Genomic DNA, 24,814 nt, shown 5'->3' with positions numbered 1-24,814 from the left:
TTAGTAATTAAATTAATATACCACATATAATTCAATTGCATGTGGAAATGCTTTAACACGTAATTAATTAATTTAAATACCGACCTGCAATACACATGGGGGAAAAATTTATAAATAACTGTCATATTTAATAGAATTATGCAAAATTTTTAGTTAAATTTAAATTAAGAATATTTAAATAAAACTATATTCATCAAGAGTAATAAAAAATGGTATTGGTAACATATCTGTTTGTGATACAGAGAAAAAAAAAGATTGAAAGATAATTTGATATTCATAAGTAAACTAGCATTACAATTTAAATTAAAGAAAACAAGATTTTATAATGAAAAAAGTTATATTAATAATGAATGAATGCCATTTTTTATCTTAATTTATTTTAAAAAAAATGCAAAAAAGAACATTTTGTATTAAAAAAAATCGATAGACATATGCATTATACCTGCATTCAATTATTCGTTACTATTTGGAAAAAGAAAACAGAGAAAGATTCATTTTATATACAAAAGATATAATTGAATATTTATAAATAAAGTATATTCATATTAAGATTTATTCTATATTCTAAGTAAAACTAAAATTGGAATAAATATATTTTATAACTAAAGCGAAAAACTTGAAAAGACAGGTATCAATTTGAATGAATAAACTTGCACAAATTAATGCAAAGACTTATAAATTCGATGAAATTACGGGCTTTGAGTATGAAACTAATAATATATTTATTTATAATAATAATTCAAGTTGTATATTCAAAGAATTCCACAATAATTGTTGAAGAGAATGATACACAAACTGTTCCAAATTTAATCTATTACTCACCATTATTATTCTTCAATAGTAATCATAGTTCATTAATTCATGTAAAAAGGAGCTTAAAAAGACTTAAATCAATTAATAAAAACTTAAAAGAAAGAGCAAGAAGGGAAGCCTTCAATTTTGAGGACCCATACTTGAATTCAGAAAGATTTATAAAATCTAAGATATGGAGATTTTTTAATTATTTTAGACTAAAAATTAAAAAAAAAAAGCAACCAAGACATCCTGGAAAAATTATTAAAACTTTTTCTTTTGAAGAATACTTAATTTTGAATTATCATCAAAACTCAAATAATACTAACAAAACAAATGTTACAACTTTACAACTGAACGCAACTCACTGTAAAAATAGTAACCAAACAATTCAGATTAACAAAACAGAGAAATTTAATGAATGCAAATCTATTAAATGCCCTTTAGATCACTTTAATCTATATTCAAATGGTGCAACTCCTGGAGATTATTCAGGTGTCCCAGAAATATTTAGCCCAAGACGTCCTAAAAATATTATTATATCCTTACTTGGAGTAAGCTCTGATGAAGTTTATTATGAAGCATTCAAATATACATACTATCCATTTATTTCTCAAATAAAAATGTTCGGTGATAAATTTAGAAAAGATACTGGAATGATTTTTCCGCATCCTTTTTTGAGAAAGTTTAAACCCATAGGTTCAATTAAATGGTTTTATAGGTTTGCTTGGGCAGATTTTGCTTTTGGAATTAGATTTAAGCAGGTTAATCTAAAACAATGGATGTATTCTGTTGAATCTGTAATCATGTTAATTAATCATCTTGTTGAAGTTGAAAAATATGATCCAAAAAGAATTTTCATCTATGGATATAGCCAAGGAGGTGCATTAGCACTTTCTGTTACTTTGAGAACAAAGTATGTTTTGGGAGGATTAGTTTCTACAGCAAGTTTTCTTCCTGAAAGAACTATGAAGAAATTAATATCAATGGAGCCTAGAATTACAAATGAAGGTCTAAAAACTCCCATCCTACTTACGTATTGTAATCCAGATTTAGTATTTCCATTTAAGGGGGCAAAAAAAGACATTAAGTATTTGAAAGAAAACCTTAAGGCTAATGTCAAACATACATTAATGCTTGGAGAAGGGCACTCTTGTTTAAGTAAATATTCTATGGTTTATGTTGATTGGATTTATACTTTATTATCAAATTACAAAGATAGTGGCTATAAGCCTAAAGAATTTTCCTATAAGTTATTAGATATTTATAATGATTTTCAAGAACACTATAATATTGGATTTACGGAAGAAAAAAAAGAAAATAATGACTAATTTGACTTTATTTGATTATTATTATTAATTTGGATAATTAGAAATTTATTCAAAATATCATTAATCGCTCGAAAAATTCAAAATATTTTTACTATTATTTAAACAAAAAAAAAATGGATATTAACTAAAGTTTTTAAAAAAAATCAATAATTGATAATATAAAATAAATTATTGAACTAATCATCTTAAATTTATATACTTAATGTACTTATTTTGGTAATTGATTTGAAAATTATAAATCCGGATATCAATAATTTATTGAATTTATATATGAATGATTCCTTTAAAAGATTATATATTTAGAGCACCAAATAGTGTAATAGATTACTATGTTAATACACGGAGAATATGTGAAATAATCTTAAGATTGGCATCTCAATATGGACCAAATAAGAAAGCAGTATCAAATTATATAAAAAAGAATGGTAATATTGCATCATTTGAGTTTTCGGAAAGACAGCTTCCAGATATTTTATCAGAAAGTATCGCTTGCGACTATATATTTAGGGAATTATTAAATGAAGAGATTGATAAAGTAAATAAATTTACAGCAACGAAACATGAGGAAATTTACAGAGAAATAATGAAAATAGGAAAACAAATAAGATCTGAAATAAGTATTCCAGTATGTGAATACTTAAAAGAATACAAAAGGAGACAAAAAATTACGAATGAGAATTTTAATCAATTAAATTACAATTATACGACGAATAATATAAAATTACTGGATGAATTTGAATCATCTTTAAATCATTTAAGTAATGAAATAATTCATCTGGATTTTTATATTCGTACAAATTTTAAGATATTAACGAGATTATGCCGATTTTTTGATATGATGTTACAAACTTCTACAAGTGTTTGGTTTCAAACTCATTTAACAAAAGAACCATTTGTTGATATTAATATTGATATTTTGTTAATTCTACTAAGCCTATCTTGGACTAGATATAGAGATGCTGAAAAAGTTATTCAGGAACTTAAAGAATTGGGTGAAAATAAACTAAGTATTGAAATAATGCCTGAAACTGATACTGAAAGCGATAATATTAGTGGAAATAAAAATAGCGTTAAGGAGGTTTGGAAGCCTCCTGAGACTTTTTTAAGAAATACAACAAAATATTGGGTACATCCAAATAATGTAGTTTCAGCAAAAGCTGGTATTATTAGATATGTTCCATATTTAATTTTTGGTGTTTCAAACTCAGAATTGGAAACTTTGTTGGATCCTTATATGTGCGTTGAAGGACATAATGTTTTAGATCCTAAAACAATTGAAGAGAGTCAAGCAATTACATCAGTATATTTGGATAATGTCAATGCAGAATGTTATAATAATCGAATTTCAAGATTTGAAGATGCTCAATTATTTAGACTAAGATGGTATGGATCAAATTCAGGTTCAAAAGAAAAGGAAATCTTTATGGAAAGAAAAACACACCATGAGAGTTGGACTGGTGAAAAAAGTGCAAAGGAACGTTTTTCACTACCTCAGAAATATGTTTTTGGATATTTAAAAGGAAAATTTAACGTTGATAGTTTAATTAAGGAAGGTATTTTTTATACAAGAAAGAGTCAGGAAAAAGAAAATACTGAGAAATCTATTAATTTAGCCAAGGAAATACAAAATTACATTAATAATAATAGACTTCAACCTTTTGTTAGGACATCATATTTACGTGCAGCTTTTCAGAATCAAGATAATAACCAAGTTCGGTTTTCCATTGACACTAATTTATGTATGGTTAATGAGTATATTTCTGATGGGCATCAAAATGAACCATGGTGTAGATTAGCTGAGGAAGTATTATCAAAAAATGAAGTAACACGTTTTCCATTTGCAATTTTAGAAGTTAAATTACAATCAGAGCAACCAATTTGGGTCTCAGAGATGCTTAAAAGATGCAATGCTACACTCGTTTACAAGTTTAGTAAATTTCAACATGGTATGGCTATTTTGCATCAAGATAAAGTTTCTATATTTCCACATTGGATTGAAGATTTTCATCAAATTAATAACATTGGTATACTTTCATCAACTAGTATTTCAGAATTAAGTTACTCAAAGAGTAATGATAATGATGATAATGTCGGCAATGATTTATCAGATATTATATCAAAAAGTCAAAAATATCCAAATAATATTTTTCAAACAAGAAAACGAGATTTAGCTAATTTACAATTAGGAGTTGAAGATGAGGATGAGAACAACAGAATGTCTAAATTAATTGATATTCTATTGAATTCTTATTTGAATATGACAAGTTTTGATTTACATGGATTAAAACTTGAGTTTAATACAAGTATGAGTTATTCCCAAAATTTACATTATGATAATGATAATAGAAATGTAGAAGATAATGAAACAAATATTTATAATAGTTATGGTCAATATGATGAAAAAAACGATAATAGTAATATTGAATTCATTGATCAGTATATTAACAGTATTCAATCTAAGAAGATAAAGAAATTGGATCCAAAAAGTTTGTTTGCAGCAGAAAGAGTAATGTTATATTGGGTACGTAAAACTATTTATATCTCAACTTTTGTTATATTATTAATTTCAAAGACTAAAAAAAAAACAAATCTTGCAAAGATTTCAACACTTATTGAACTATCTTTTATTCCAATAATCATTACTACATTAATTTTTGGTCTATTTGTTTATATTAAACGTATTAATACAATAGAAAGAAGAATGGTAAAATCATTAGAGAATGAAAAAGAGAGAATTGATTATCCAAAAAGTTCATTATATATATTTACTACTTCTTGCTTAATTTTAGTATTTTCACTAATATTAAACAGTATTAATTAATACATGAAAATATTCTCCATCCTGGTAAATCCCAGAGCTTAAGTTTTGGACATTGATTGAGTAATCTTTTATATAAAGCGTAAGAAACCTCTAAATCTGGGCATGATAATGCAACCAAAGAATCAGAATGCATATCAAGTATATATTTCATTAGCTTATCTCCAACTTCATCAAAGCTAATCATTGAATTTGAATGATTAAATGCTTCAACACCGTCATTCGTTGTTACTGTTGTATTATTATAATACTCATTGGTTCTCATGATTTTATTTTTATAATCAATATATTCTCTATTACTTCTTTTAATGGCTTTATAAATTTCAAAAGATTCCAAAATTTGATTTTCATTTTTATCACTAGTAGCAGTATATAGTATATTTTGGTTATTACTAATACTATAATCATAGTAATTAATATTATTATTGATAACATAATTACTACAATTCTGAGCATTTTCTGAGACAATTCTTGAAATAGTGCTATCAGTTATCCATTTTCCTGATTTGGGATTAGGAGAGGGAATTACATTAAATTGAAGTATTCTGAGCTGATTTGGAGGTATAACTTGTAGAAAGTTATAGATGGCTTCCCAACAAGCTATGATTTCATTTTCAAAATGAGATTCATTCTCATCTTCAAGTAAAATATTATCACCAGACACATTTCCGTATCCAAATCTATTACTTGATTCAATTTCAGTTCCAAGACTTAATCTTCTATTCTCTTGAGTGCATTCTTCATAATGATCATCATGATAGATATTTTTTTCGTGAAAGAGTCGTGTAATAACAATATCTTTCAAGCATGGAAAGCAGTTACTTAATATATTTAATTCTTTGGTACTAATTGGATAGTCAATAATAATTCTCTTAACAGATTTAAATGGATAGTAATTAATAATATCAGTAAAACTATTCATGAATAATTTAATATTGCAGTTACTTTCAGATTCATCCATACTTTTTTCACTTGAAATTTCGTAACTCTTTAATAATTGTAGAATGCTCTCATTAATCCCGAGTCGAAATAGAGATTTAAAAGGAAGGAGATTATAATTTTTATTATTTTTTATGGGTATTATTAAACTTTTATTATAAATTTCTATATTTTCTAATTTATTCCACATCTTACATCTCTCATAATTATTAGATTTATCATCCTTTATGATCATTTTACTTAGAAATCCACTGATGTTATTTATTGGATTTGATAGTCTAATACTTGAAACAAAACTACTATACATTTTAATTTCTTCTAATGAAATGTCCTCTTTGGAGCTTTGAAATTCAGTCATGGTTTCTGTCAAATCTATATTTAGCCAACAATCATAGGAGTTGTTGATTGAGTCCTTCCAAAATTTATTCACGTTTCTTAGATTTTTTATTATTTCATCATATGGTAAAAATGATGAAATGAGCCCAATTAAATCTTTATTAAATTGACGAAACGTCATTTTCCCCTTTATATTTATTACTTAACTTGAGACTTTTTTTGCTTCTTTATCTCTTTCTTCACTTTCTTACACTACACTATCTGTTCTAACTGAAATTTTCTTTATTAACACCTTTAATTCATATGTAATTTATTACAAATAAATTAATTTTTTTAAACCAATCTAAAATGACCCATTCAAATATCTTCTGAGCTTCCACATTTTCTTTTTTTAATAAATCTGTAAGTAAATTCAAAGAAATCTATTAAACACCTCTCTTAATCCTTTATTTGACCACTTAATGCATTTTCTGACTATATATTCCACACCCTCCCGCCTAAAAGTGTGGGCGGCAACTTTGTCGAAAGTGTGGGGAGGTGTCAATAAAAGAAAATTTAAATTGAGTTTTGAGAGAAACTGATAAAGATTTCTTTAATGAAAATAATAATAAAAAATGAATAAAAGTTTGAATATTTAATTGAATTATTGTTTTTTATAATGGTTAATTTATATTTAATTAGAAAATATTTAGTAAAATAACTATCTTAAAAATAAAAAAAAAAAGCGAGTTAATGAGTGAATTTATTAATTATTGTTATTTAAAATTAGATCGTAATCTAATCATATTCCGTGATTTTAACAATATCATGAATACATTATTTACTTTTATCCAAAAATCAAATAATTCTAAGAATTCTTAAAATTGTAATAAAATTATTAAATTTTATTATTATTCATGTGGACATTACATGTAATTATTTACTAATAATAATAATACCGGTATTGCATTGATATTTAAAGAATTTATAATTAATGTGGACAAGAAAAATAATTTAATAATAATTGCGCATGTAAGTGTTAAAGTTGGACATTGAATGATTTTTTTTTTTAAATATTTAAAAAAATAGAATAATAAATAGAAGTAAATTGCTATTAATATAAATAAGTTGAATATAAAAAATAAACTACATAAAAAATATTGTTTATTATTTTTTTAAATTTAATTGAATGATTAAACATTTGAGTGTAATTAATTAAGGTAATAATAATAATAATAAATTGGCAGAGGAGAAATATTTAATCACAATTGGAAGTGAGCAAACAATGAAAGATACAATATAATGATATTAAAGAAGATTAAGTAGATTTAACAGAACATAAATATAAATATATATACATATATATACATATATATAAATAAATAAATAAATATATATATATTTATTTATTTATTAATGTATATATATATATATATATATATATATTGTATATTGTATATTTATGAATATTGTATATTTAAAATTATAATATAATAATTCAACAGAATATGTGGATGAAAAAGAGATTCCAAAATGGAAGATTAATATTATTGTTATTATTATTAACTTTTGGATCGTTAATTTCTTTAATTTCGAATACAAGCAAAATATATAGTATAATAATAGAAGACCTTAAGAAGAATGTCTTTAAAGAAGAAGCAATATTATCATATATATATAGTATAAGTATAATTGGGTTCTGTATTATACCATCAGGAATAATATTTTCAAGACCAAATGCTTCAAGAAATGTATTACTATATGGAATTTTAGTAACATTATTTGGGTATATTTCATTATATGTAACACAAAAAATATGTGTTTATTATATGATGGTAAATGTTATAAGCGATTTATCAAATTCAATAGTATTCATTTTTTTATACGGCATTAGTTTTGCATTAATTTTGCAAGGTGGAGTTACTTTAAATTTAGGTTCACTATGGATAAATTTATTATATTGGCCAATAAAATATAGTGGATTAATTACTTCAATTCAATTTACAATTTATAGTATTGGTGGCTTATCATTATCAGAAATCTATCGTTTATGCTTTTTGGAAACAGGTTCAATACGGCATTTCTTTCTAACATGTTTTTTTATATCACTATTTATCGGATTCTTTTCAATATATATGATAATTAATATAGAAAAAAGAATCATATTAAATACTCAGGAAGCTTTCAAGAATGAATGTGAAGATGGTAATAGTAATAGTGTTGGCAATGATCATGATAAAAAACTTAATGATGGAGATAGTGAATCATTATTAACAAAAGAGGAGAGTACACAAGTTGAAGAAAAAAGTAATAATATAGATGAAATATTAATGAGTAATGATAAATATTATGACGAGTATAGTAAAAGTGAGAATATTAATAATCAATCAGTAATAAACAAGATCATAATTTATGATAAAAACAAGTCAATAAAAAATTTAATAATTAAAAATGATGATGATAATAATAATATCAATATTACTAGTTTATCTTCTACAATATATTTAGAAAAACCAGAAAAATTATTAATAAATCAAAAGAATATGGGCAAGTGTCAACATATTAAAACATCAATATTAAATTTTATTAAATTAATCTCAAATTTGGAAACTATATCATTAATATTTGTATACTTATTTACAATAAGTACTGGCCAATTTTTTGGTACTTTTATTCAAAGATTTTCAATATATTATATACCAGATATTACAAAAGAAAAGTCAATTAGAATGATTCAAATATTAACAGTAATTGAATTATTTGTAAGAGTTGTTTCAGGTTATTTAAGTGATTTATTGGCAAATAATAGAATAATGTATAAAAGTACACAAACAATTATTTTAACTTTAACAATGTCACTATCATTATTATTAATATATTATTTGAAATCTTATTGGTTGGTTGTAATATTTGGAGTGGGATTTTCATATGCGGGTATGTATTCCATTGCTCCATCATATATAAGATCATTATTTAGACCAACAGAATTTGCTTTAGTTAATTCATTTTGTTATTCAATGGTGATTCCAGGCAATCTAATATTATCAATAGTATTAGCAAATACACCACAGAAATATACAACATCACTACAAATTATTGGATACTTATCATTAATACCATTATCAATCATGATTATGTATAAGATTCAATATTTATATAAAAAGTGTATTGTTAGAAATAATATAGAAGATGAAAAAATTGATAATGAAGAAAATAATAATATTAATAGTAATAGCAGAAATATATTTGAAAATATTGAATATGGTATTGATAAAATAGCTCAAGATATTACAATTTTACAAAAAGATATTAATAATTTTCAGAAAGTTATGAGTGAGATAAATATGATTGATAAAATTAAAAATAAAGATAAATCTGATAAAAATAATATTAGTTTTACCATTTCAACATATTCAAGTTCATCTTCAATGTTACCTTCTTCTGGTGATATAAGCAAAAATACATCAATGAGTAATATAAAGAATTTAGAAAAATAAATTAAAAAAATTCTTTATTATTATTCTAAAGACATTATACAATCTTGAATACTTTTATGGATATTTAATAAAACTTGGTTTTTATTAATCTTTAAAGAGTTATTATCATTATCATTATTATTATTATTATTTTGAGAAGAAGTATATAATAATAAATTATTTAAACAAAAAAGAAGTCTCTCTTTAATTTCTATATTATTATTATTATTGGTATTAAAATCTTCAGAAACTTGAATTAATTGAACTCCAATTTCATTCCAATTGTCAATAATAATCTTTGAAACATCTGAATAAGAAGATAACATAGCTAAAGCTCCTAAAGCTGCAATTTGTATTCTATTATCTTGTTCTTGTGAAAAAGCAATAAAAAGTTTTAAATCTTCGATACCATTTGATTTACTTGAAATAAAATGATTTAAAACAACATAATCTTTATTACAAAAATTACAAAGTCCTTCTAAACCAGCAGCTCTTAAAAAATTATTATCAGTAAAACACAGACTTTTTAATAAACTCCATCCAAGTCCATTATTATAAATTCGTATAGAAATTGAATCATTTTCAGAATCTTGCGAAATTTTATCAAATGATTTACTAAGTATATTTGTAATTGCTAGAGCTGATTCATATTGTAAAAGTTCATGATCATCTTCAAGTAATGATTGGATTTTAATAGCACATTCAACAAGTAACTTATAAGAAATAAGTGCTGGGGAAATATATATAAGTAATTTACTAATAGCTTGTTTGTATTCTCTGGATCTATCAATCAGATATTTTTTATTAATTGAAAATATATTAGATGAAGATTTATTTGATTTAAAATTTAATAATTCATTATCAATAATGGTAATAGAATCAAGTAAACATTTGAGACCACCATTTTGAATGATTTTTCCTCTTAAAGATAATATTTCTTTTAAATTTTTTTCATTTAAATTTTCAGTATTAACAATTAAATCAACAATATTATTTGCAATATTAAATACAAATGGTAATGAAGACGAAATTGTTTTATTTTTATTATTTGAATTTATAATATTCTTTTCAAGAATTATATACATAAAGCTTATAATATTTGATTTTTCAATTATTAATTTTCTAAAAGTATCTGCAAGAATTTCATCACCTCTATCATAATGTCCATTTCTTTCATTACGAGTATATTCTGGTAATTGTTTATACATCATTTCAAGTTGTTCCATTTGAGATTGATCAAAATCAACATGATTTTCTGAATTATATTGACCATAAAATCTTTGTCTTTTTAAAAAATAAACTGATTTGAATTCATCATAATCATTATTATTTTTCGATTCAGAAGATGGATCAGAATAATTACTTGTTAGAAGATTTTGTATGAATGATACATATAAATAAAGAAAAGTATTTGAGAAATATTTACTATTTTTATTAAAATCATATATTTCTGGTAAATTAAGTAAATTTATAATAAATAATTCATTTTCTGTGGATGAAAATAATTTGATGGAATTTTCATTCTTGATTAAATGGTCATTTTTATTAATATTTGAAGTATTCTTCATTTTATAATTTAATAATTTGGATTTAAATATATTATGCATTGTAAGTATTGTAAAGATTTCAAAAGAATTTTGAATACAAGACCAAATTAATTTATTATTATTATTTTGAAAAATAATCCAAATATGTTCAAGTAATGATAATATATCTAATTGGTTAATAAATAAATCAAGTATATCATTATTTTCCATAGTTGTTTTGGAAATACCATTTAAAAGCCTACAACAAGAATCCAATTCATTCATATTTACAATATTCTTATTATTATTTGAAATAATAATATTTTTACATATATTATAAATTAAAATAATGGTATCATCATCTTTAACTATTGAACTTCGAATTTCTCTATATTCCATTAATAATGACAAAATTTCAATACACCAAGGTTTAATCATGTCATTGAAGAAATTTTCATTAATATTAAAATTTGGTTGATTTTTTAAAGAATAATGTAATATTGAATTATATTCTGAATAATTGGTTAATACAATTAATAATATACAATGAATAATTTGTGGATAATTTAAAATAAATCCTTTAAGTACTTGTTTATTAGAATAGTGAAGTATTTTAAGTCCAATTAATCCATTAATAAAATTAATAAAATCAAAAGCAATCCAATTTGAAAAAGAAGATGATAATGAAGATTGATTTTGATCTTGGTTCATAATATTATCAGATCTTTTTATTGAATTTAATAAATATTTAGAAATTATATGGTTATTTGAAATTTTATGAATATCAATCATATTATTTTGGTTATTACTTCTTTCTTTTTCAGAAATAAGTGAAAATATGATGGTTAATATAAATTCTAAACTTTGTAAAATTTTATTATCATAATTATCATTATTACAGTAATTTTTTTCAAATAAAGATTTGAAGGAATAATATGATAATGAAAATAATGAATTAATTAGATTTTCAACTTCATTATTATAATCAAGAGCTTCAATTTTAGTACCTTTTGATTTTATTTGTTGGAATATTATTGATAAATTTCTTAAAACCAGTAAATATAATGTCGAGTCATTTTCTTTAATTGTTTGGTTATTGTTATTAATAATACAAGTAAGAAGTTTAATATGTACATAAGTATCATTTAAATCTATTGAATTATAATTAAATGTACATATTAATACATTAAAAATACTATTCAGTAATTGTTTTAAATTGGTTTTTAATTGATTTTCTTGAATTAATGGATTTATATTATTAATAAAGTCTTTAATTTTAGTAAAATTGATAATATTATTATTAATTCTAATTAAAGATCTGAATTTATTAAGATTATTATTATTTGAATTAAAGTTTATTATTTTATTTAATTGTAATAATGATGAATTAATATTATTAATATGATTTGGATCATTTATTTCTTCTTCAAGGTTACCAGTAATAATATCATTTTCTTCAACTAATAATGATAAAGTATTCCAAGAGTTAAATATTATATAATAATATAATTTTTTATGATTTTCAGAATCTTTTCTATTATTAATAGAATCAATAATATCATCAGAAATATAAATAAATCTTTCAAATATGTAAATAAGATCTTGACAACAATTATTATTAATAATAATATCATGAGTACCATTGGATAGTATATATTTATAGAATTCAAGCCATTTATCGTGGAGTTCTTTAAAAGAATTTATATTACATTTAATATATTTAAGCATTTCACTTGGTAATTTATTAATTTCGTATTGATCAATCAATTCATTTTTAAGGATAATAGTTTTAGATAGTAATTCTTTAATTGGATTATTTTCATTATCAATGTAAAGAGCTTTTTTTAATTCTTCAATTGCTAAATTCAAATTTTTAATAGAATCAGTACTAGTACTGGTAGTTATATTAATAAGACAAGTAGCTTTTCTGAATAATCCTTTGATGTTTTTATTATCAATATCTAGAGCATTATTGCAATCTAAAAGTCCATTATTAAACTCTTTTAATTTAATATAAGATGCACTTCTATTTAGTAGAGTCTGTAATTTAAGTTTGGTTAAATCATTTTTTGTGATTATATTTGTCTTTGTTTCTTGGGAATTTATGTGATTAAGAATTTCAGAGTATATTTTAATGCTTTGTAAATAATCACCAGATACAAATAATTGGTTACCTAATAATATTAATATGTGAAAGAAAATAAGTGAAAGGAAGTAAGAAAAATGTATATAAAATATTAATTTAAAATTTTAGTAAAAAATTTAAGAAATGAACTTAACTTACCTTTATTTTTCAAATCATCAAGCATTTGAAACTCGTTACCACTTAAACTCATTTTCTTGTACTTTTTTCTTCTTTCTCTTTTTTCTCTCTCTTCTCTCCTTTCTTTTATTCTTATTATACTTCTTTAAATTCTTCTATTTTAATTAAAATGTAGATGTTGAATTAATTACAAATAATAATAATATTATTACTAAAATTCTTTTTTTGTTTCTTTAAAAAAAAAGAAAACAAAAAAATTCAATCCAATTAAATTCCAAATAAATCCACTAACTGAATAATTTATGATCACACATTTAATAATTTTGATTTAGTTTTATTCTCCCAAAATTATTGGAAATAAAATACGCACACAAAAATTTCCAGGTAGAAACAAATATTAATTTAAATACTTATTTTAATATAATAATATAATATTTTACCATAATTTTTTTGATATTAATGAATGGATTTATAAATAAGATATCAATAAAACTGATTTAATATTACAAACTAAAATCATATATGTGGAAAGATTATTTCTCTCTTCCTATATTATTACTAATATTTGTTAAAAAAGAATATATTCATTTTTATTCAAACAGATTTTTCAATGAATTGCGTTAAATATATTTATACATAATATTAATCTACTTTTCTTTCTTATCAGTCCCTTTCCATTTTCTACATTGATAATTTATTTAAAAGCAAAGGGCGGGAAAACAACACATTTACTCTTAAATTATTTTTTTAAATTAGTATTATTTTCATTACGCAGTTGAGGGGGGAGATTAAATTACTTATGGCGGGTTTTTGTGTACATGTATAAAATTATAGATTTTGTTAAAAAAGAAATGTTAATAAAAAAAAAAAGTGAGGAAATAAAAAAAAAAAAAGGAAGAGACATTAATTGTAGATAATAGGTTGATTTTAATAATTCTAAGTTGGCTCTGGTGCAATTTAAATTGATTCTAGTAGAATTTAAATTAAATGTTCATAGTGATAATGCTTTTTTTTCCTCATAACTTTCATTTGCTATTGGATTGCAGTAGGTTTTAGAATTTTCATTTTTTTAATGTAGAATAAATAAAGGAAGAATAATAATATGAATATAAGTTGGAGCGGTAATAAAAATTTAATAAATTTGAGGAAAAAAAAGGTGTGGTTGGAATGTACAGTTATTGTAATTGTAAGTAACAATGTTACAACGATTAATCATTTAGGATTTGTAATACTTAAAAGAAAAAATGAAATAAAGTACATTTATTCGTCTTTTTTTCTCTTTTTTCTTTTCATTTTTTTCCTCACTCGACAAGTACAAAAAAAAAATCAAGTTATTTTGAGATACAAATAAATCATTATTTTTTATTAAAGTTCAATAAATGAAACAATATATTTGTAAATAATAATATTATTTCATTAGTTAAAGAAAAAATTAATAACTGAATAATTGAAATTATTTATTATTTTCAAAAGGAAGATATTTGTATTAATGTAAAATATGATTATAGGCGGGATTACATGTAAATATTAAATTATTATGTACATTTTAAATAATTAAACAGCAAAAATATAATGGCTTATTTTATATATATATATATATAAATTATATAGAATCACCAATAATAATTTTTAAAATATAATAATAATTTCACTTATTATTTTGTGTTTTAATAGCTCAATTTTTTTTACATATAAATTAGAAATCACCAAGATTAGCAAGAGTAAAAGTTGTGATAACAATGAATAATTATTGAAGTCTTATATTTACTTAAAAAAAAACAAAGTTAGCCATATATTTGCTAATGAATTAAAAAAAACAAATAAGAAAATTTATATTAGCAAAATATTATATTTATATAAAACTGGGAATTGAAAAAATCGTGCAATGATTACGTGTTAAAAAATATATATATATACATATATGTATGTATATATTTTAAACATTATATTTGAATTTGTTAAAGATACAATAAATGGGAAATTATACAAAAACACAAGATTCTTTTGAATCTTGTTACTCTTGTATTTTTGAAAACTCTCAAGATTCACAAGTTGACTCATTTCAAGAAACTTTAAATAGTAAAGTAAGTTATTAATAATAATAATATAATAGTGATAATGATTATTTTTAATATATATAAATAAATCTTTTAGGTCTTTTTATTACCTTGTTCATATAATGATATCTGGTTGGTTAATCAATTAAACGAACTCAAATTAATTAGTCAAAGTGATGATGAATTAATTAAACTTGACAAATATGATCAGATTTGTAGCGACGGTGATGAGAAATTAATTTCAAATGAAGATAGCTCGGTAACTCAAGAAGAAACATTTTCAGATTACACCAGCTATTGTAATTTTATTTCAAATGAATCTCTATCAAGTACTAAATTATCTGATATTGTTAAAAACAAACTATTATCCAACAAAAATGCTACTTGTTCAAACAATCACAACATTAATAATAATATTAATTATAATTCAAACAAGATCTCTTTTCAAAATCAGAATTTATTTTCTGAAGAAGATACAATTTTAATTGATGAATTGGTTAAAGAACTTTCAATTCACTCCACTTCCTCTTATTCAAATAATACTAATAGTAACACTAGTAGCAATAGTAATCTCACAGAAAATGTTAAAAACTGTACTAATTATTTTACTCAAGATGAAATTGATGGTATCAAAGAAATTCTTTCCCAAGAATGTTAAAGAACAATTAAAGTCTAGTAGCAACTATATTATTGTAATTTTAACTACAAGTACACGTGAGAAATATAAAATTAATACATGTTCTTTTTTCCATAAATTTTATCTCAAATCACCAAATTGCATTAATTAATATATGTACTTTATTTATACACAAATCTATAAATCATCAAGCTTATTTAAAATACATAATGTATATTAAATGTATATATCAAGATATTTATTTAATTTGAACCGGTATTTCCCGCCTTTTTGTACAGTCAGACCAGTATATAACTAATATATACTATAAAAATATATAGTAATAATGTATAATAAAAGGAATGTGATTTAGATAAATTAATAAATACATTTATTACTATTATCATTATTACTATACTATATATATTTGTATTTGTATTTCTATACAATAAATATAAATATATATATATATATATATATATATTTATATTTACATATTCATTTCCAAGTTTGTTCTTTATTCTTGTTGAGATAAATATATAAATTGTTATGCAAAGAAAGAAGGATTGCTCAAGAAGAAATAGAATATATATTGAAATTTAATATTAAACCAAAAAGGGTATTTACTGAAGAAATTTCAAACCAAATTTAAACAAGAAAAATTGTCAAGGCGAGGATTTGGTGAAATTGAATATATTTGTTAGAAATAAAACCAAAAATCTTATATTATTGTAACTATATTAATGCTAGAAAAATTCTTGGATTGTAAATGCCCTAATAGATGCAAACTAGATAGAAATAAGTGCTTTATATATAAATATATAGAACCTAATTATAATCATCTGAATATATTATGTTAATTTCGTGGAAAAAATTAACTTCAATTGAATATGGATCAAAGAGCAAAATCTAGAAATGGATTAAACTATATAAATGTAAGTAATAAATACACGGAAGTATCAAAAAATATCAATGGTAATGAATATCCAAATAATCATAATGACAGTAATTTTTATGTGGACAATTATATGGATTTACCACAACATAACAAAAAGAGAGTTTACTATGAAAGTAGAAAAGGAGGAATTAAACACAGAAAAAGTGAGATAAATAATGCATATGGAGGAAATAGAAATATTATTAATAATTCAGGTTCTGGTATTAATACCTCTAGAGTAAATTTAATGCCAGAATATGAGTACGAAACACAATATGTTGCATCCACAGAGAAACAATTGGACAATATAAATTACAATAATGATGGAAATGTATACTATCAAAGAAGATATTATGGGAATGGTAATCATAATACAAACATGAACATGAATCTTAATAATAATAGCAATAGCGCAATAGCAAATTATGGGACAAAATCTGGGTATAATATTGCGTTGCATAGTAAAAGTGGTAATAATACTTATAGTAGTAGTAATTATTATCATGATTATTATGATAATGATGAAGTTAAGAAACGAAGAGGAGTAAGTGGTGGAAGTGGAATATTAAAATATAGAAATACAGGAATCGCTGAATACAGATCATATGATTCCCGTGGTTCTTCAATTACATATTACAATAATTCCAATAAGAAAGTAAGATATTCAGATAATTCATTAGATTACTCCCAAGATAATGGATTATCTAGAGAATTCCAAAATAGAAATAATAATATTAATACAAATTCAGATGAAATAGAACATTTTCAATGGTATGTTGGACAATATTTAACTTCGAGATATCGTATATTAGATATAATAGGAGAAGGTACTTTTGGAAGAGTTTTTGAATGCGAAGATTTGAAAAGAAAAAGAAAAGTAGCAATCAAGGTAATAAGAGATGTACAAAGATATACATCAGCAGCGAAAATTGAAGCAGAAATTCTTAGAGATATTAATATGGAGGATGAATTTGGTGACTATTCTTATTGTGTTATGCTATATAATGCATTTTTATTTAATAACTCAAATATGTGCCTTGTATTTGAGAAGCTTGGACCAAGTTTATATGATTTCTTAGATGGTAATTGTTCAAGGGGATTTTTTCTTGCTGATATTCAAAATATTGCAGAACAATTTTTATTAGCATTATCTTTCTTAAGAAAGATTAAGTTAACTCATACAGATCTTAAACTTGAGAATATATTATTTACAGACAATAATTATATATGGGTGAATGCTCCAAGGCACCCAGGCGCATTAATTAGAAGACCAGTACGACCTGAAATTAGACTGATTGATTTTGGAGCAGCAACTTATGAACATGATTATCATGGCAGTGTTATTAATACGAGACAATACAGAGCTCCTGAGGTAATTTTAGATTTAGGATGGGATATGTCTAGTGACATGTGGGGTTTTGGATGTATTTTAATGGAACTTTATACAGGTGTATTACTATTTAAGACTCATGAACATATGGAACATTTGGCTATGGTTGAAAAGATTATTGAACCATTTCCTGATTATATGCTTAAAAAGGCTTATAATAGTAGTAAATCTGGGAGAAAGTACGTTAATAGATTAAAGATGAATAATAATAATAACTCCACTGAGGACTTTAGATATGTTTTGAATTGGCCGGAAGGAAGTTCGAGCAGTACATCTATTAAAAGAGTTAATGACTGTAGACCTCTTGAAAATTTAGTATATAAAAAGCATATTATGTTGGCCAAATTTATTAGATATATTTTAAGACCAGATCCTAATTTAAGACCTACTCCTGAAATGGCTCTTAGACACGAATTTTTCAGATATAAATTTGAAGAAGAAATTTAATTCAAAACAATATTATTGTTATTCTTTTAAAATAAGGTATTACATTATTGATTTTTTTTTTTTTTTTTTTTTTTTTTAAGAATTTTAGATGAAATTTTATTATTAAATTTTTCTTAGTTTTTTTTTCGTTATTTCCACTTAAATTTTATTTCAGTTTGGCGCTACACGTAATTATTTATGTATTCGTATTTTTTATATCAATCTAATAAAGTAAAATTTTCAAAGTCGTAGGTATTAAAGGTCTAAATTTACATTTTGAATAATTTTTTCTTGCTCATTTAATTAAGCTAAATCATCAATACTGAAAAAATTGAAGTTTATTGATTAATTTGATAGCACATTTATATACATGATAAAAATTTGAATTGTTTATTATGGAAGATTAGAATAATAAATTAGTTTAAAATTAAATTGTTTGAAAAAAGTTCTAGGTAAATTCATTCGTAATTAATAAAAATTTATAACTGAAGTTAGAGAAGGAGGAGGAAGAAGTGGAAGAACATTTTGGATTTCCATAAGGTATATTTCAATCTAAGTTGGTTAATATTATTCAGGTTATTGGGGGTAATATTCGAATGTAAAATGTCAAAGAGTTATTTTGATAAGCTTAATAATGGAGGAATGCATTCGACAATACCATTTTCCTCGAATATTGGCGTAAATTTGCTTCAAAAAATGGGTTGGACAGAAGGAAAAGGACTTGGAAAAGAAGAAGTAGGAATGCAGGAATGCATTCAAATTAAAAAGAAGAATGATAATTTAGGACTTGGTGCAAAAGTTACTAGGGACTCTTCAAAAGATTGGTCAGATTGGTGGAAAGATGCATATAATAACGTTGCTAATAAATTATCAACAAATATTAATGATTCTAGATATGAAGATTTAAACTCTGATGATTATTCTACTGATAGTGAAGGTGAAAATAAATTAATTTCTAGTAAAAGCGATAAATTTTCCAAGTTGAGTGATAAAAAAAAATCAAAGTCAAAACAAAAGGTTGAATCTAGTGGTGATGATAATACCAGCAATAAAGATGGTATAATTAAAGTTAAAAAGAAATCTGAAAAATCGAATAAGAAAAGTAAAAAATCTGATAAGAATAAATCAAAAAATAAGTCAGCATAATTTTAATTATTAATATATTATTTAGAATTTTAGATTTATGCAATTAACTATTTCAATTTTCAAATTAAATGAAAAAGTCCTTTATTTATAATAAAAACTTCTTGTATTATTATATTGAAATATTTATTTCTTGCTTAAAGCATTAAATACTCGCACAAATTATTCTAAATATGCAGAAACCCCATTTAGCGCCCATTTGTAAATAATAATTAATATTGAATAATTGTATAGATTTAATGATTGAAAAAAAAAATTTTATAAATTAAATATATTATACTTTTTATTTTAAGATTATTTATAATATTTATAGTAAGATTACTGTTATAGGGTTTGATATTTAAGCGGAAAAACTGCAATATTATTAGGATATAATGAAGAATAATATTGACTTAATGTTTGAAGAGGGGAATAATGACAAATATGATCAAAAAATTAATCAAGATCATAGAGTGAGTATTAGTAGTGTTAGTGGCATTGATAGTAGTAATTTAAATGAGTTGGATGCATCAAATTTTTTAGATTATTCAAGTTCAGGTATTAATGCTGGACAATCAATAAGTAGCATAAATTCGAATAAACCAGAAAGTTCAAGTAAGAAAGGTTTATTTGATGAATTAGAGGAAGAATTATATAAAGATTCGATAAATTCGAAATTTGACTCTTTAAATATTAATAATAATGAAGGAATATCTATAAATGACATGTTGGATGAAGATTTAGGTACAAGTGGAGTCAATATCATTAAAAATAACATTAAAATTAATAATATGGTAGAAAGATTAGATAAGAGTGATGATCGTAGAACAAGTATGTTATCAAATGATCAGAATAGTTTTACAGATGATTCTATATTTAATGTGAATAATAGCTTTGGATCAAATATGGCAAACTACTCTGCATATGATAGTCTCCATGAAATTAATTTAGGATCAAATCAGAAGATTGAAAATCATGAAAATGTATTATTAAATAGAATGATAGACAATCAGGGGATATATAATGATTTAAATATAATGTTTGAAACATTGTCGACAACAATAAAAGATCATTTTCAAATTCATAATAATGAAATAAAAAATTTAACAGATAAAGTAAATAATATTGAAAATAAGCTTAATGAACTAATTTCAATATTTAATACAAAAATGAAATTAGTGTCTAATGTAAACAATGCTCCCTTTCAATCAAATAATGGCAATAATCGAAATAATATTAATACTAGTAATCAATTCCCCCAATTTAATGATAGGAACAGTGGGAATTTAGGTGGCTCAGATTATGTTATTGACAATAATAATCGTAATTTTGGTCAAGTTATTGGTAATGTGAGGCAAAATCAGCTATTTACAAGCAATAGCAATGGCATTTTAGGTCAAAATTCTTGTTATTCACAAAGACCTAATACAGATGTGGATGATATATTTGGAAACTCAGGATTTAATGATGGAAGTAAGATGAACTCCAATTCCATTAGGGAAAGTCAAAAAGAAGCTGAAAAAAGAGCAGAAATTGAAAGACTTAAAAAGCTAGAAGCTGAAAGAAAGAAAAAGGAAGAAGCTGAAAGAAAAAGAATGGAAGAGGAAAGGAGAAAACAAAGAGAAGAAGCTGAAAGAAAGATGAAGGCTGATATGAAACGTAAAGAAATTATGGATTCCTTGTTTGCTTGCCATGCAGGTGACAATGGAAACAGTTCAGAAAAGAAGCCGAGTCTTTTTGGTGATGAGTCGTCAAATGGCAATTCAAGAAGAAATTTATTTGATGATTAGTTTATTAATTACATTTTTTTTGGAACTTGATTTAAAAAAAAAAATTTACTATACTGTCAGTTTTAGTACTATTCCACGTAATTTCTTAGCTAATTTAGTTATTAATTACTAAGCCATATTTTTAACTATTTTTTTTGAAAGTTAATTATTTTTCTCCTCTATCTTGTTAATCATCTTGAATTTTATTATTATCGTCATTCAATAACTTATAAAATTTATTACAAGGTTTTTTTTTTTCTTAGTTTCATTCATTTATTAAATTTTTTAAAAAATGTAAAAATTTTATATCAATTACGTGTTTGAGCGGGTTCTTTGTTTTTTGCATGTTTGTTATTCATAAATTTCATAAATCTCCACGTAATAAAATTAGAAAATAAAGCGCCCCTCATATTTCGTAAAAATAAAAACTAATAAGAAAATTTTTTTATTTATTAAATTAACAGAAAAAAAAGAGAAGATAGCTCCAAAGGTTACAAAGATTCCATGAATTAATGTTAAAGAATTTATTAGGCAGTAAATTATTTAATTGTTAATAAATGAGAAAATCACTAGCATCTTTAGTTGGCAATATTGGTAATAGTATTGGATTGGGAGGAACCCCATCAAGAGGAGTAAGAGATTTTAATGAGGAAAATAATGAAACTAATGATTTTGAGATAAGTTCAAAAAGGGGAACTTACGGGCTATCATCATTAAAAAAATTGTATATATCTCCATCACGCCCATCTGGGCTTCCTCCACCATTGCCATATAATAGTAGTAGCTTTAGTAATAACAGAAAAGATGATTATTCAAGAAATATTGATAATAATCATGCAGTAGCAGCATCCTTATCATCAGTAGAAAATACGAGAATATTGACACCATTCAATATAAGAAATGGAATAAATTCAATACAAAGTTATAAAGAAGTAGATGATGGCGACGGTAGCAATATGTTTAAAGAAAGTATTTTGAGAATTAATAGTGATTTAGGTAATAATATTGGTGAAAAAACTCCACAGACAACTAAATCACAAGTAAGAATAAAATCAGTAGGTATGACACCAAGTCGATTTGAAAATTTAAGTGGAAATATGACTAGTAATAGCAACAAAATAAACGTTGGCTCATCATCAATATTTACTCCATTAAGTACAAAAACAAGATTTCTTCCAATATTACCAACATCACCACGAAAAGAAATATACGAGAACTTGAAATCAAACTTGCCATCAATACAAAATGAAAATAAGTTACAACCAACCAGAATGAGTAATGAAATTAAAATAGATTCATCATTTTCAGAAAATTTAATTCCTTCAACTGCTACTTCTGCTTCTAATTTAGAAAATGAAAATTATTTATCAGAATCTTTGGATATATTAAGAAAAAGATTGAATGAGAAGAATCAAGAAGCACATTTTTTAAAGAAAACTGTAAAAGATTTAGAAGCAAGAATAATAAGTTTAGAAAATAAAGAAAAAATGTTTGTTGAAAATGAGGTAAATAATAAGAAGAAAGTGGATGAATTATTAATTGAAAACCATGAAAATATGAATACAATTAATAATTTAAAAAAAGAAATAATAAAATTACAAGAAGATAATAGTAATATAATAAAAGAAAATAAATGTATAAATGGTAATTATGAATTAAAGTGTTATGAAATAACAAAGCTTAATGATGAAATTAATAATATTCAAAGTTCATATAAAAATAATTTTACTTCAAAATATTTAACGCCATTAAAAAACATACTTTATGAATCAATCTTGGAGATTGAGAGAAAAATAGGTAATGTTACAATAATGAATGTTGAATTTGAAAAAAGTAATATGGAGATAGATGCTATAATAAAAACATTACATGAATATATACAAAATTTTAAGAATTTTATAACATTAAAAATAGATCAAGATTACAATATAATTGAAAATTTACATTCTGAATTAAGTAATGTAAATACAGATTTTTTGCAATTAAAGAAAGAGTATATTCATTTAAAAAAATCATATAATGATATTCTTAGAAAGGATTCTTATTCAATTATTAATAAAGATGAAAACAATGATAAGAATGATAGTAAAATTATTAAAGATAAAGAATTAAGAAAAGATTCTATTGTTATAAATGAGCAAGATAGAAATGATCATCATTATTCAGAACCTATGGATTTAGTATTGGAATCGCAAAATGATTATTTACTTCAAGAACCTTGTCTTAATACTACACCAAAAAGTGGTGGAACTAGTGCAAGTGGACTACTTGGTTCAAATAAACTTCAATTTGGTTTAACAAGTTTAGCTAAATCTTTATTAGGTTATACATATATAAGCAGAACTAGTTTATTCGATAATAATAACAGTCCAGAGGAAAAGGAAAAAAAAGAAAATTCTTTTATTATAAGTAAAGATTTTGGATTAAAATCTAAGAAGAGTATTTCTAAAAAAAATAAGGATGATAATAAAACTAAAACTACTCAAGGGGATAAATCAAAAAAGAAAGTCTTGAAAAGGATAGATAAAAATAAGAACCAAGAAAATTTAAAGACAACTAGCACTATTAGTAAAAACATTCAAAGTATTGATAAGAAAAAATCCTCTTTAAAATCTAAAAAATCCTTATCATCATTGGAAATTAATCAGATTGTTTCTGATCATGATCAAAGCAATGAAATTTCTATAACACCAGCTGTTAAAAGTAATAAATCTAATAAAGCTAATGCAAAATCCAAATCCAAGGTTTTAAATGAATTAGAAGCTAAAACTAATTCAAACATAAAATCATCAACTCCTTCAAAAACTACGTCAAAACGTATTAAGTCAGAAGATAAAAATAAATCTTTAAAAAAAGAAAAAGAATTGAACAAGAGCGAAAATGTTTCAGCAGGAAAAACTTTGAAAAAATCATCCGAAAAAAATGAATTTGAGAATCATCAAAAACAATCGAAAACTAAATCTAATATAAAAAAAAGAAAACTATAATCAATCCCACTATTTAACTCGCTAAATTATTTCTAAAATAATATTGGAAA

The 24,814-nt window shown here is 23.4% G+C and overlaps 10 protein-coding genes across 10 annotated transcripts; 8 read left to right on the top strand and 2 right to left on the bottom strand.

Moving 5' to 3' along the window:
• Positions 1-704: 704 nt before the first annotated feature.
• ELE39_002778 (carboxylesterase) lies at positions 705-2,123 on the top strand (the record flags this gene model as incomplete). Its single annotated transcript, XM_067345882.1, has 1 exon — positions 705-2,123. One exon carries the CDS (start codon positions 705-707, stop codon positions 2,121-2,123), a length of 1,419 nt encoding a protein of 472 aa, XP_067201740.1.
• A 274-nt stretch (positions 2,124-2,397) lies between these two features.
• On the top strand, positions 2,398-4,944 carry ELE39_002773 (polyphosphate synthetase VTC4; the record flags this gene model as incomplete). The annotated part of the gene is made up of 1 exon (XM_067345877.1): positions 2,398-4,944. The coding sequence occupies one exon, from the start codon at positions 2,398-2,400 to the stop codon at positions 4,942-4,944; it is 2,547 nt and encodes an 848-aa protein (XP_067201735.1).
• Positions 4,945-5,202: 258 nt separating this feature from the next.
• Positions 5,203-6,397, bottom strand: ELE39_002762 (uncharacterized protein; the record flags this gene model as incomplete). The annotated part of the gene is made up of 2 exons (XM_067345866.1): positions 5,203-5,400; positions 5,471-6,397. 2 exons carry the CDS (start codon positions 6,395-6,397, stop codon positions 5,203-5,205), a joined length of 1,125 nt encoding a protein of 374 aa, XP_067201724.1.
• Positions 6,398-7,703: 1,306 nt separating this feature from the next.
• Positions 7,704-9,692, top strand: ELE39_002751 (signal peptide containing with 6 transmembrane domains; the record flags this gene model as incomplete). Its single annotated transcript, XM_067345855.1, has 1 exon — positions 7,704-9,692. One exon carries the CDS (start codon positions 7,704-7,706, stop codon positions 9,690-9,692), a length of 1,989 nt encoding a protein of 662 aa, XP_067201713.1.
• A 20-nt stretch (positions 9,693-9,712) lies between these two features.
• On the bottom strand, positions 9,713-13,533 carry ELE39_002739 (TPR repeat-containing; the record flags this gene model as incomplete). Its single annotated transcript, XM_067345843.1, has 2 exons — positions 9,713-13,371; positions 13,482-13,533. 2 exons carry the CDS (start codon positions 13,531-13,533, stop codon positions 9,713-9,715), a joined length of 3,711 nt encoding a protein of 1,236 aa, XP_067201701.1.
• Positions 13,534-15,433: 1,900 nt separating this feature from the next.
• ELE39_002728 (uncharacterized protein) lies at positions 15,434-16,175 on the top strand (the record flags this gene model as incomplete). Its single annotated transcript, XM_067345832.1, has 2 exons — positions 15,434-15,544; positions 15,615-16,175. The coding sequence occupies 2 exons, from the start codon at positions 15,434-15,436 to the stop codon at positions 16,173-16,175; spliced, it is 672 nt and encodes a 223-aa protein (XP_067201690.1).
• An 848-nt stretch (positions 16,176-17,023) lies between these two features.
• Positions 17,024-18,907, top strand: ELE39_002717 (serine threonine kinase-1; the record flags this gene model as incomplete). The annotated part of the gene is made up of 1 exon (XM_067345821.1): positions 17,024-18,907. One exon carries the CDS (start codon positions 17,024-17,026, stop codon positions 18,905-18,907), a length of 1,884 nt encoding a protein of 627 aa, XP_067201679.1.
• Positions 18,908-19,489: 582 nt separating this feature from the next.
• On the top strand, positions 19,490-20,032 carry ELE39_002706 (G patch domain containing; the record flags this gene model as incomplete). Its single annotated transcript, XM_067345810.1, has 1 exon — positions 19,490-20,032. One exon carries the CDS (start codon positions 19,490-19,492, stop codon positions 20,030-20,032), a length of 543 nt encoding a protein of 180 aa, XP_067201668.1.
• A 371-nt stretch (positions 20,033-20,403) lies between these two features.
• ELE39_002695 (uncharacterized protein) lies at positions 20,404-21,798 on the top strand (the record flags this gene model as incomplete). Its single annotated transcript, XM_067345799.1, has 1 exon — positions 20,404-21,798. The coding sequence occupies one exon, from the start codon at positions 20,404-20,406 to the stop codon at positions 21,796-21,798; it is 1,395 nt and encodes a 464-aa protein (XP_067201657.1).
• A 536-nt stretch (positions 21,799-22,334) lies between these two features.
• Positions 22,335-24,764, top strand: ELE39_002684 (uncharacterized protein; the record flags this gene model as incomplete). The annotated part of the gene is made up of 1 exon (XM_067345788.1): positions 22,335-24,764. One exon carries the CDS (start codon positions 22,335-22,337, stop codon positions 24,762-24,764), a length of 2,430 nt encoding a protein of 809 aa, XP_067201646.1.
• Positions 24,765-24,814: the final 50 nt, after the last annotated feature.

Source organism: Cryptosporidium sp. chipmunk genotype I (genome assembly GCF_004936735.1).
Source record: "Cryptosporidium sp. chipmunk genotype I strain 37763 chromosome Unknown contig_31, whole genome shotgun sequence".
Lineage (NCBI taxonomy): Eukaryota > Apicomplexa > Conoidasida > Eucoccidiorida > Cryptosporidiidae > Cryptosporidium > Cryptosporidium sp. chipmunk genotype I.
This window is presented reverse-complemented; position numbering and strand designations above follow the sequence as displayed.